This window comes from Podarcis cretensis, assembly GCF_951804945.1.
Source record: "Podarcis cretensis genome assembly, chromosome: 1".
Classification (NCBI taxonomy): domain Eukaryota; kingdom Metazoa; phylum Chordata; class Lepidosauria; order Squamata; family Lacertidae; genus Podarcis; species Podarcis cretensis.
The window spans coordinates 26,585,106-26,598,440 of record NC_137170.1 but is presented as its reverse complement, the minus strand read 5'-3'; the positions used below and the strand labels follow the sequence as shown (position 1 = coordinate 26,598,440).

Genomic DNA, 13,335 nt, shown 5'->3' with positions numbered 1-13,335 from the left:
ATTTTTCCACTTGGTTTTAGAAGTCGGAGGAGAGGGAAAAGGAGAGAAGCCGCCTAGATTATTTATGCTACCATTTCACAAAGTTAATGAATTTCTGTGCACAGGATGTTTGTCAGTTAACAATGCCACATTATTTATTTTCCCTTCTCTCCCTTTCTTAACAGATTTCTCAAATCCAGCCTCAAGCTAAAATGAATGCCTTGCCGACTGAAGGAAGCTGAGGACCCTGTCACCACAGCCAACAGAAGTACTAATCCAGCCGTCCTGTCCGTCTCTGGTTGACGTTTGGCACCTTGCTCTGGGTTACCTGTACGGGACACAGTTACCTTAGCATTCAGCATACATGGCGAGAGGCAACAACATGTGTAAGCCTGGCTAGCAGGACAGTGACTTTCCAAGTGAAAGGCCATCCAATTATAAACAGATTATTTTGCATTTCGCCTCTGGGACATTACCTCTTACCTGCATAGAAACACAGCATCTCTTTCCATTTTTTTTTTTTACTTCTTTTTGCTAGCATTTCCCCCCTTTTTTCAGTATTTTGTTTCTTCATTTAGAAATGGGCCCGTGGACTAGAATGTGGCCCGTGGACAGGGTTGTTTTCTTTAAATCATGGCTTGTTTTTTCTCTGGGCCTCTCCATGCAGTTCTCCAAAGCTCTGGCCTGTCCAAGTGTGTGCCGCTGTGACCGGAACTTTGTCTATTGTAACGAGCGAAGTTTGACCTCAGTGCCTCTTGGGATACCGGAGGGTGTAACTGTACTCTACCTCCACAATAACCAAATTAATAATGCTGGATTTCCTGCAGAGTTGCACAATGTCCAGTCTGTGCACACAGTCTACCTGTATGGCAACCAGCTGGATGAATTCCCCATGAATTTGCCCAAGAATGTCAGGGTTCTCCACCTGCAAGAAAACAACATCCAGACCATTTCTCGGGCTGCTCTAGCACAGCTCTTGAAACTGGAAGAGCTGCACCTAGATGACAATTCCATCTCTACCGTAGGGGTTGAGGATGGGGCATTCCGGGAAGCTGTTAGCCTCAAGCTTCTATTCTTGTCCAAGAACCACTTAAGCAGTGTGCCTGTTGGCCTTCCAGTGGACTTACAAGAACTACGAGTCGACGAAAACCGCATTGCCATCATATCAGACATGGCCTTCCAGAATCTCACAAGCTTGGAACGTCTCATAGTAGATGGCAACCTCCTTAACAATAAAGGCATTGCAGATGGCACCTTCAGCCACCTATCCAAACTCAAGGAATTCTCTATAGTACGGAATTCACTAACATACCCTCCCCCTGAACTCCCAGGTACAAACCTGCTTAGGCTTTCTCTACAGGACAACCAGATTTCACACATACCACTTTCAGCCTTTTCAAACCTTCACCAGCTGGAGAGACTCGATATTTCCAACAATCAGCTCCGGATGCTGTCCAGAGGTGTCTTTGACAACCTTCGCAACTTGAAACAACTCACAGCAAGGAATAATCCCTGGCTATGTGATTGTAGTATTAAGTGGGTCACCGAATGGCTCAAGTTAATCCCTTCCTCTATCAATGTGCGAGGGTTCATGTGTCAAGGACCAGAGCACGTCCGAGGCATGGCTGTCAGGGAACTCAACATGAATATGTTGTCATGCCCCACAACCACCCCTGATCTGACGCTGGTTACCCAAGCTCCCTCTACATCCCTGCCAACCACAGTAACCCCTACGTCACCAGTCTTTACACCAAGTAACAAACACACTCCTCTTCCCCACACTGTAGCCACACTCCCCACTGTGCCTGAGAGGGACGACGAAGAAAAAGTGACCCCTCCCATTACTGAACAGTTCCAACTCTTCATCCACATTGTGAATGACACTTGCATCCAAGTCAGCTGGCATTCCCTTTTCAACGTGATGGCCTACAAACTGACCTGGGTTAAAATGGGCCACAGTCTGGAAGGCGGCATCATTCAGGAACGGATAGTTAGTGACAAAAGGCAGAACATTAGCTTGGCGAGCCTAGAGCCCAAATCCACGTATCGGATTTGCTTGGTCCCCTTGGATGATTTTAATAATTACCGAGTTGGCGAGGACACCGTCTGCTCTGAAGGCACCACCAAGGCTTCCCTGCTGAGCAATGGAAGCAACACGGCTTCCAGCCACGAACAGACCACTTCTCATAACATTGGGTCCCCGTTTCTTTTGGCAGGCTTGATCGGGGGGGCCGTGGTGTTTGTACTGGTGGTCCTGCTCAGCATCTTCTGCTGGCACATGCACAAAAAGGGACGCTACACCTCTCAGAAATGGAAATACAACCGGGGCCGGCGGAAAGATGACTACTGCGAAGCAGGGACCAAGAAGGACAACTCCATCCTGGAGATGACAGAAACCAGCTTTCAGATTGTCTCCTTAAATAATGATCAACTCCTTAAAGGAGATTTCAGACTGCAGCCCATTTATACCCCAAATGGGGGCATTAACTACACAGACTGCCACATCCCCAACAACATGCGCTATTGCAACAGCAGTGTCTCAGACCTGGAGCACTGCCACACGTGATATTTGAGGGGGTGGTGTGGCGAGACACCTGACGCTGAGAGCAAAAACTCAGAGGGAGGAAAACAAAACAAACCTACTCACACAAAACAAACAAAACAAAACAAAAATTACATTTGATAAATGTTACACAGATGCATTTGTGCATTTGAATAATCTGTAATTTATATGGTGTACTATATAATGGGATTTAAAAAAAAGTGCTATCTTTTCTATTTCAAGTTAATTGCAAACAGTTTTGTAACTCTTTGCTTTTTAAATCTTAAAAGAAAAATATATTGCTGAAGTACTGTACAGGGTTGTACAATAAGAACCCAATGCCATGGCAAAGGAAAGAACACCTCATTCTTCAAACATTAACCACTTTGCTTTCTTGGAGCTGTTTGGGGGATAGCAGCTCGTACATTTTCCAGTAGTTTTAGGAGATAAGTTTGTATTAAATGAGGATTCATGTGGAATGTCTAAGGTAGAGCAAATGACAGAAGAAATACAAATTAACCTCCTCTTTTAGTTCATAAAATTGGAGTAACTCATGTTAAACTTAGTTCATCACTTCTACCTGCCTCTGTACCTTTTAATTCCCCCCCTTCCAGCCAGAGAAGAAATTAGGGCCTTTTTGGTATCAAACACTATGAATCTCCACCATTGTTTATGTTGATAGCTTTTCTTCCCCCCACAGGATGCTCATAATGCATCTGTCCCTGATGTGAAAATATTCAAGGCAAAATCTTAGTTTGTTTTTAAGTTCTCATAAAAATCAGGACATTATTTTAAAAAAGAAAATCCTGACCAGTCTTGTCAGAACTTTTAGTCTACATTCAGATTTTTATATTCTTATTCCCCCCACCCCACCCCAAAAGCACATTTCTTTAGTTCTGGCCAAGACCAGAACTAAAGTTGGCCTTGAACTTATTGAAGAGTATTCATTCCAGCAATCCAAACAGATGTGGTTAATTGGCCAGGGCAGCAAGCAATACCGATTCTTATCACTAGAAGTATAATTCAAAATGCTCTTAACTCAACAGAGGAATTCAAGTTGCTATTTCTCAGCTTCACATCTATCCCTGGCTAACTCAGACTGAAATCTGATATACATGTACCTGGGAGTAAGGCCCATTGACCTCAATGGGGCTTAATTCTGGGCAGATATGGTTCAAATTGTGCTCTAAAAATAATAATACAGTATTTTTTTTTTTACTTCACTCACTTAAGTTCGCCTGCTCCATGAGGAGGAAAGTGAATATTGCAAGGCATTTAAAGCATATAAACAATTCAGTGAGGTGTGTTCCACAGTTCTCCAGAGAGATAAAATCATCAGGCCTAAGTTCAGTTTTAGCCGGGCAGAAGATAATGTGTCAAGAAAAAGATCCAGTTAAATATGTTTTAAAGGATTTGTGAGGCGCATGTCACCTTAAATGCATTCCACATCCTTTGACAATCCAACTTTGGTAGAACGTGTTTGGTCCTTGAGGCTACAGCAGTGCTCCCAATTTTGTCTGATTTCCACCAATATTATTTTGAGAATGTTGTACCTCTGCAAATGACACCCTGGGAATGTATGCTGTACAGTCCCTATTAAAATGAAAGAGAAATTGACTCAACCACTCCTCCCTTTAAAGCTTGAACACACCCACATAATCCCAAAATATGTGATATCAGAGCACAAAAAAAATCATAAAAACAAATTCTATTACTTGCTTTCCTTGACTTACATTGATTGGGGAGGTAGAGCTTTTATCAAAACCCTTTCCTAACATCAGAAAGACCAAACACAAGTTGTCATCTCAATAAAATATGTTTTAATTGAAAAGTTAACCACAATTACTTTTTAAGAAACTGGAATTACTTAAGGGGTTGAGCTGAGGGGGCAGTTAGTACTTGCTCTACTCAGTCTCTTGTTCATCACAAAACTGAATCCTGCACACAACTTCTTCAGTTCCTTGACAATCTTCACCCGCCACTGCAAGGAGATTGATCAGCACTTTGGCGTACAAAGGCAGAGTACAATCACTTCCCGAGGAATTTTGTCCTTTCCCACCCAACACCTTTTATAACCACATTTTGGATTTCCATTCTATATTCTGTATATTTGCTATTTTCTCCAGCTATAACAGGTATTTTAGGCAACCTGTGTGGCTACTGTAATAGTGAAGTCACTGAACCTTTGCTAAATAAAAGGCTGCCGTATGGTTTGAAATGGTGTAATTTTAGCTAGAAACCTTTATGCAAAGCGTTTTCTTTTTCTTCCGGCTATGTAAGCTGTTTGGCTGTTGACAAAAGGAAAGTCTTTTTAAACATAAATAGTGGTATGACTCTCCACAGTGAAAAAGTACTTACGTGTGTGTGCATAAGGAATCAGAGAACTGTAGAGTTGGAAGCGACCCCGAGGGTCATCTAGTCCAACTCCCTGCAATGCAGAAATCTCAGCTAAAGCATCCATGATAGATGGCCATCCAACCTCTGTTTTAAAACCTCCAAGGAAGAAGAGTCCAGTACCTCTCATGGGAGACCGTTCCACAGCTTTTACTGTCAGGAAATCCTTCCTGATGCTTAGTCAACTGGTGCTTGTTGCAAACATGCTCAACAGGGGTTACGTTTCATCTACCCCAATTTAATATATAGATTTCATTTCAGCAGAGAGATGAATGAGAACTGGTTGGTACTAAAGGTGTCACAGCACTACTGGCTGAATAGTCTAGGAACCAGTTTTCTTTTTCTTTTAAAGGCTAAATGTGGCTGATGTTCAAATGTATGACTGAAAGACTAAAAGTTAAGTGTAGAAAACACCAGCTGCATGTTAGTCCTCATTGCTCAATAATGCAGGCACGCACAAAATTCAACCACAGATGTGCTGTTCCTTCTCACAGATCAATAATGTGGTCATGGTGATGGATAAGTTCAGCCTTCGGAATTAAAGTGAAGTGTCTAGACAGGAAGGCTGTTTCAAGGCCCACATAATCTCAGAGGCCATGCAGAAAAGGATCCATAATCTAAACTAGTGCTGCACTGAAATCCAATTACTCAAAAGTTTTATGCTCCTGGGAAAGAGGCTTCCATTTTCCACCCACATTATCAGGGCACTATAGACTTTCTTTAGAATGTCTCTGGAAGTTCAGTAGGTATAGAGTTCTCAGTTTAACTTATTTCTGTGAGGTGGTAGTGTGCGTGTCTTCCTTCCTAGTAAACATTTTGCAAGCACTTTGCAGCCTCCCTGGCTGTCTCAGCTTCCTAATATCAAAGAAGCCCAAATGGGAAGTTTATGACAGAACATTTCCCCCTTAATAAAAGTGTAGACATTCAGGGAAGTTGCAGAGGTTTATTACTAGAACTCATTTCATTTATTACCCATCCTTCACCCTAACCTCACAAGGTAGGTCATGACAATTTAAAATACAACATTAAAAGCACATTACAATCACAAAAGTAGGGTGGATCCATATATCTCAGGTATCAATGGCCCTGGTGTCAATGGCCCAGTTCACCCAAAACTGGATAGTGGAGGTGCCAGGTACAGCTTTGTGAGGAAGGAATTCCATGACTTTGGGACTTCCAAAGAGAATGCCCTCTCATGTGCCATTACCACCCTGAGCTTCTGAAGACAGTGAAACTATGTGTTTATTGCAAGATTGAAAAGGTCTCACAAACATCCCCAGCCACCAAAATAGCAAGGTGACCATGGAAAACCACTGCACCCCACCCATGATAATTTTACTGATTTTTTTTCTTTCCCCTTTGATAATTTTTAATGCAATTTCTTTTCTCAATAATTGATTGTTGTGGGAGGAGGGGAGAGAACATGGGTGAAATCTTCTGAACTGAAGACATAATGCTGTAACAAGTCAGGAGTCACATGAATGTGATGTTTCAGAGCTGTTTTAATTCCAGATCAGCCTCCTGTCCATAGTGGCTGGCATGCCTCATAACATAAGCTCTTTTCAGAAGAAGCCTAAAGCATTTAGTAAATGTGGGAACACCTACAGACCCTGCCCACAACATCAATGTGTCCCACCGACTCTTCATGTGTTCAGATTAATGTCTGAAGCGGGCATGGCATATGTCTACACTGTGCATGTCAATACTCCGTGTGGCTGGGCCCATAGGCACACCCTTCAGACTGTTGCCAAAGGCATAAAGCCAAGGTGTACGCGGAGCTGGTGGATACAGAGATGAGATGCAGGCTCCATCCCATCTTCTGAAGAGGCCCTTTCCAAGCTAAGTCAAATTCAACCAGCCTTCCCACCCACATGACTACCTTCCTCACTACTCACCTTCGGTCCCCATCCTCCTTTGTTTTTAAACTCACATATCTGTCTTAGGTGGCTAGCAGTCAAGCATCCTCAGAGAGATAGAAGCTGGAGTGGAGCTTGCATAGACTATTTTAAAAGCATAAGAGAATTCCTTATAGATCAGGCCAAAGCATAGCTGTCAACTTTTCCCTTTTCTTGCGAGGAATCCTATTCAGATTAAGGGAATTTCCCTTTAAAAAAGGGAAATGTTGACAGCTATGGGCCAAATCCCATCACTGCATTTTCATGGTGGCCAATCAAATGTCCATGGGAAGCCCTCCAGCAGAACCTGAGGGTAACAGCACTCTTACCATATTGGATTAAAATTCAAGCCATCAAATAATTTGGACTCTGAATACATGCCTTGTGCATGACAATCCCTTGAAACTTATATCCAGGCACTGGAAATACATGTTCTGGTTGTGTCTCTAAGGTCAGGTAGTATACAGTATTTCAATTAGAGAATAAGTTCAAGCCTTCCTGCATCAGGATATAGAGGGCCTAGGCCAGCCTTGAGTCCCCAGATGTTGTAGCACTACAACATCATCCTTGAGCACTGGTCCTGCTTGCTAAGGATGATGAGAGTTGTAGCCCTACAACATCTGAGGTCCCGGATTTGATAAAAGGCTGGTCTAGACTATTACTCCAATTGCAGCTTTCAGATATTTTTTAGTTCTCCCCCCGTGGCACCAAGAATTATCCAAGGCACACAATAAGAGCAAAAATGATGCAATCCCCATAGGTGCTGAAGTCTCAGACATAACCCTAAGGCAAACATGAGCTTCCAGAGCTCTCTTGGGAACAAAGGAAAAGTGTCTAGCCATCTACCTAAAAGCCATCAAATGTTATCCTCAAAAAACTATGAGGACTGACTTCCCTAGCCAAATGATTTCCGATACGCAATTCTGTAGGTACATTGTGGGACAGCTGAAATCTCTGCAAGGGCCCCATCAAGGATAAATCAAGATTGATGTAGGATTTAAATTGATGCAGGATCTAAATTTGCAGGACTGGGAGTTCTGTTATCACCACTTTCAATCAGACTGCATGAAAACACAGAGAAGAAACAAAATAAGTCCCTTGGGACAAATATATCCTTCTTAAGTTCTATTTGTGCTACAGAAGGCGTGCCATCTCCTGTTTCCACTCCATTTTTCTTGCCAAGCTAACAATAGAGAATGTTTGTTTGTTTAAGTATTTTTTATACCACTTTTCATTTACAGAAAATACCAAAGTGGTTCACATTATAAAACACACCAAGTTCAATAAAAACAATAAATGTGAGTCTCAACATCACAGAAACCAAAGTGAACAGGAAATGGCACCAGCAGTAAAGCTTTGGTGAACAGACGAGTTTTAATTCATAGAGGAGATAACCCACCAATGTTATCCACAGAATCTCAAAGGGAGAGCCACAATATTGTGGGCACCACAACAGAAAAGGCCCTTCTCTGGATCCCCACCCAATGGACACCTGCAAGCTGAGGAAGGACACACATGCAGGCTTTAGTGACCTGGGCAGTCTATAGAGGAGAAGGTGGTTCCTCTATAGGACTGCATGGACTGCAAGACAAACCCCTGAACCTCCATTCAGACATTCATGATACACTACACAATGTGTTTGCCATGGTTTGGTAGTTTGGTGTGGAAAACATTGCTGGCATGCTGGCTGTATAGCCTTTGATAATTTGATCTAATGGCCTGGTTGTGAGGCAAATATTGATTTGGGATTGTTCATACCTTTAAACAGTGGATTTCAGTCTTTCAGCCATCAGGGAACCCTTTCCACTGACTCCCCTGCTGAAGAATCCTATCCTCTGTCATGGAGCCATGTGCCTTGCCTATTATTCTGAGATGTGCTCTAGAGCTCACACTTAGTTTATGAGCCTCATTGGCCAGATTTCTGAGATTTCAGTTATCACCCTGGGTGAGCTAAAGTGCAAACAACACTGCCTGTGCATGGTCAAGCTGTCTCCTGGATGCTCAGAGCTGGACCAAGACATTTTGGTGCCTGGGGCAAAGATGGCATCCCCACCCCCCAATTCCATGTACAAAAGCTCATTGCACTGGAAGTTGGATGTTACTTCAACACTGGCAATGGGACAGTGCACTCCACCACATCTGAGGAAAACAGGCTTGCTAAGGGGGCTCTGAGTAGGCTGGGATGGTGGGGCACCCACAGCTCTGCTCTCCAACACCTCACTACCACTCCAGTACCTTTTGCCTGTGGTCCCCTCTGTCTAACGGCAGGGCTGGTGCTGGGGATGCTGACTGTGATTGCTGTTCTGACATAGTCAGTTATAGGGATGTGACTACAGTCCTGAAAATTCTCTCAATCCCAGCACAACCCATGGTTGGTGTGGAGGGGGAAAACCATAGGTAAAGGTAAAGGGGACCCCTGACCATAGGTCCAGTCATGGCTGACTCTGGGGTTGTGGCGCTCTCATCTCGCTTTATTGGCCGAGGGAGCTGGCGTACAGCTTCTGGGTCATGTGGCCAGCATGACTAAGCAGCTTTTGGCGAACCAGAGCAGCACACGGAAACGCCGTTTCCCTTCCTGGCGGAGCAGTACCTATTTATCTACTTGCACTTTGACATGCTTTCGACCTGCTTTCGACCTGCTAGGTTGGCAGGAGCAGGGACCGAGCAATGGAAGCTCACCCCATCGCAGGGATTCGAACCGCCAACCTGCTGATCAGCAAGCCCTAGGCTCTGTGGTTTAACCCACAGCGCCACCTGTGTACCTGGGGAAAACCATACCCACTCCCTAATAGCAACAACATGTGACCAAAGGTGCAGACAGTCAACTCCAAAGTCACTCTTAAAAACATTGGGTCAAATGTCAGCCATGCCTTTATGAAAGGTAAGTGAAGAAAGGTCCCAGTACTTTGAATATACTCCCATTTAACAAAACACGGCATCTTTCATTATATGTAAATGTATTTGGCCTTCAGGAAAACAAAACAGCACCCCACAGAATTAACTCCCTGCTCTCAGTCAGCAGCAGGGCAGGGAAAGGAGAGCAACTGTATGTTTTATTAGATATTATTTATTTTTAATTCCTAATTAAACATAATCCCCTATAAGCTAGTCTAGGACCGCATCCAAGGCAAGACAGGCAGGTTGGACCAGATTCCAGGTCCCTAGGTCAAGGCCATGTTGCAGCCAGGGGGCTGTGCAAAGCTCAAATTAGGAGAGGCACAATGCCTTATATTTAAGTCCTATGTTGCTTAACTTTAGCCTAATCGTACCTTGTGTGTTCTTTAAAAGTGGAGCTGTACTTAAAGAGAATGTTAGAATGCCAGATGCAAATGTAACCTTCATTTTCAAAAACCCAGCAGCTGCGCTTCCACTGAACGAGCAGGTGCCACTTATATAGGTGGCTATAATTGTCATGGGATAAGCTGCACAAATAAATGTGCTTACTTGGTAGTTTTTGTCTTAATCCATCACATGCCTTTTGCCCTGCAATCTAATTCTCCAAAATTCACTTTAGCATTCCCAATGAGGGAATTGCATGTAGCTGAGCATAAAGCAACAAAGTTGCTTCTGCCGTAATCCATTGCAGCCGAGTCGCGCTGAATGCTGAAATCAATACTAGTTTTTCTTATTTATTTCTAAAACATATAGATTGCCTTTTCACAATCCAGTGCACAATTGTGATAAACAAAGCAAAACAAAACAGAAACTACATATGTAAAGGGGTTGCCATTAGTAAGGCAACTATAAAATAGTAATAATAATAAAACCAGTCAGGTCTTATTATTCTCTGATTATCCAGAGAAAATAGATCAATCAAGTAAATAGTAGCCCGGTTAATTCAAATTTGATTCTCTGAAAGTCTTGTGGAAAATAAAGGTTTCCACTAGGGCTGCGCTGAGAAGTGTGTCAGTTTGATATTTACTTCAAAAAGAGTGTGCTATATCCTATAGCCTGGAGAACTTCTCTGGGGAAGTGAATTCTATAATGTAGAAACCCCACCACGTTACCTTGCAGGTAGTGGCTGTGTTCTGATGATCATTTGTCAGGTTAATAAGGTGAGATGCAACTGAGCCTCTGGGTGTAGTCAAGGATCCATAACAGCTGCCTACCTGGAGAAAGTGGTAAGCATTCATTTCAGAGCAGGAGTAACAGCAGCATCATATACCAGACTTTCCTTAGGAGTGTGTCTAAGGACTCTCCTAAGAGACATCCCAATGAGGTTTACTGCAATGACCTCATCCACTTCAAAATTTACCACTATCTCAGGTGTAGGGAATGGAATCTTGGTGGCAGGCCAGATCTTGACTTCTGCCATGCCCTTCTGGCCCCTTCTTACAGGTGGGAAGGGCTGCCCAACTGCCAGTCACCTGATGCCACTGTCAAGTGGCAGCTTCAAAGGGGCTCACTGTCAGTGCCAACCAGCAGATTGGCGCTGATAGCGAACCACACCTGCAAAGCTCTCTCCAGAGGAGTCTTCAGGCATGATTTGAATTTGAACCATGCCTGAATGTGGACAGCTTCAAAGGGGTTTGCTCTTAGCACTACTGTTAGTGTAAGAAGGCCTTATTTAGCCAAACTATGATCATCTGGGGACATGGGCGGCACTGTGGTCTAAACCACTGAGCCTCTTGGGTTTGCCGATCAGAAGGTTGGTAGTTCAAATCCCCGCAATGGGGTGAGCTCCCGTTGCTCAGTCCCAGCTCCTGCCAACCTAGCAGTTCGAAAGCACACCAAAAGTGCAAGTAGATAAATAGGTACCGCTCCGGCAGGAAGGTAAACGGCATTTCCATGTGCTGTTCTGGTTTCAGTGTTCCATTGCACCAGAAGCGGCTTAGTCATGCTGGCCACATGACCCGGAAAAACTGTCTGCGGACAAATGCCGGCTCCCTTGGCCTGTAAAGCAAGATGAGCTCTGCAACGCCAGAGTCATATGCGAATGGACTTAACTGTCAGGGGTCCTTTTCCTTTACCTTTATGATCATCTGATTGCAGTCACAGAGTGAACTTCCATGCCAATGAAATGCTTGGGGGGGGGGGCGGAATCTGGATCATTTGCCTCATACACCTGGAATATGCAAAATTGCTCAGGTAGTTTCTTCTGTGCACTTAATTTTTAGTTTAGCCAGTGTGTTAGAGCATTGAAAGTGAAAGATTTGCATCCCCCCAGTGATATAACATGGCCCTATTCCCAGCACAGGCAGGCTTGGAGATGTCAGACTTTACAGCTATGACATTTTTTTATGTCAATAAAAAGGTCATTTTTGAAAGCCTCCTGCACGGCATAGTACTTCCATTCTCTATAAGCTCCGTACAAGTCAAATCACGGAGAAAGGAAGCATGCATAACTTATGCATGTGTAAATGTCACCTTTCCCCACCAAAGTTACTTTTAACCCCCCTAAGATATTAGTACAATAGGGGTTTATTAATTTATTATGGCCAAATGCAACCAAGCAAAATGAAAGGTATGTTTCAAATGGGCATTTATTACTTTTCTTTTCTTGCCCAAAATAGATATTACATCCCACCAAATCATTTCACCCACTACCTCTCGCATTATGTCAGGCAAATGTAGCATAAACAGTGGAAATCTGAATACAGCTTTAGGGAACATTAGAAAAAGAAAAGTGGCCTCTGAATCAACAAAAGTATGCTTAGTTTCTCACTGAAGGTATTCTGCATGTCACCAAAATAAAGAGGAGCAAGCTAAACAGGAGAGTCAGACCAGAAATCCAGATTAGAGATTCCAGTTAGATGTTTCCCAGGTTTGAGGGCTTAAATATTTCAATGAATTATGGTACAGTGGTACCTCAGGTTACATACGCTTCAGGTTACATAGGCTTCATGTTACAGACTCCGCTATCCCAGAAATAGTACCTCGGGTTAAGAACTTTGCTTCAGGATGAGAACAGAAATCATGCGGCAGCGGTGCAGTGGCAGCAGGAGGCCCCATTAGCTAAAGTGGTGCTTCAGGTTAAGAACAGTTTCAGGTTAAGAACGGACCTCTGGAACGAATTAAGTACTTAACCCGAGGTACCACTGTAATTCTGTGCTTGTAGTTAGGCTTTCAGTGCTTGTTGGATGGGGGAGTTTAATAAACAGAGACCAGCAAAACAGATTAACATGTATACCTCTTTTTACACTTTCTGCAATGCTTGATGCGTTTCACAAATGTCCTTCCTTCCAGAGGTCTATTATCTGTGGTTACAATACAGGGATGAGCAGGTTACCGTTAATGCATCGATAAGGTTTAGTATGAAAACAATGAACCCTGAGTTGAAAACAATGAACCCTCTTTCCATGATATGTGGCAGAAGGTGGCTCTTTATGTGTGTGTGTGAGAGAGAGAGAGAGGGGGGGGGAAATGCACTCTGCACATGCTCAGAGACTCTGTGGTCTTTATTATGAATTGGCATAGTCCAGACAGGGCTGAATGGTGCTTGAAACTGATTCTGGGGCTAAGCCACTAGATATTGGCTATTTCCATTTCCACTGTTGTAGTATGCCTCTGAATGCTACCCCCAAC

The 13,335-nt window shown here is 43.5% G+C and overlaps 1 protein-coding gene and 1 long non-coding RNA gene across 8 annotated transcripts in view; one reads left to right on the top strand and one right to left on the bottom strand.

Annotated features, from left to right (window-relative positions):
- The window catches only part of FLRT2 (fibronectin leucine rich transmembrane protein 2), a 92,812-nt gene extending 88,073 nt beyond the window's left edge, over positions 1-4,739 (top strand). For all 7 annotated transcript variants that reach the window (XM_079988770.1, XM_079988772.1, XM_079988771.1 and 4 more), the window contains one exon: positions 165-4,739. In XM_079988770.1, the coding sequence (XP_079844896.1) occupies positions 560-2,545 (1,986 nt within the window). In that variant the 5' untranslated portion in view covers positions 165-559 and the 3' untranslated portion in view covers positions 2,546-4,739. The remainder of the gene's footprint in view (positions 1-164) is intronic.
- The window catches only part of LOC307223255, a 732,363-nt gene that overhangs the window by 288,363 nt on the left and 430,665 nt on the right, over positions 1-13,335 (bottom strand). The window lies entirely within an intron of this gene.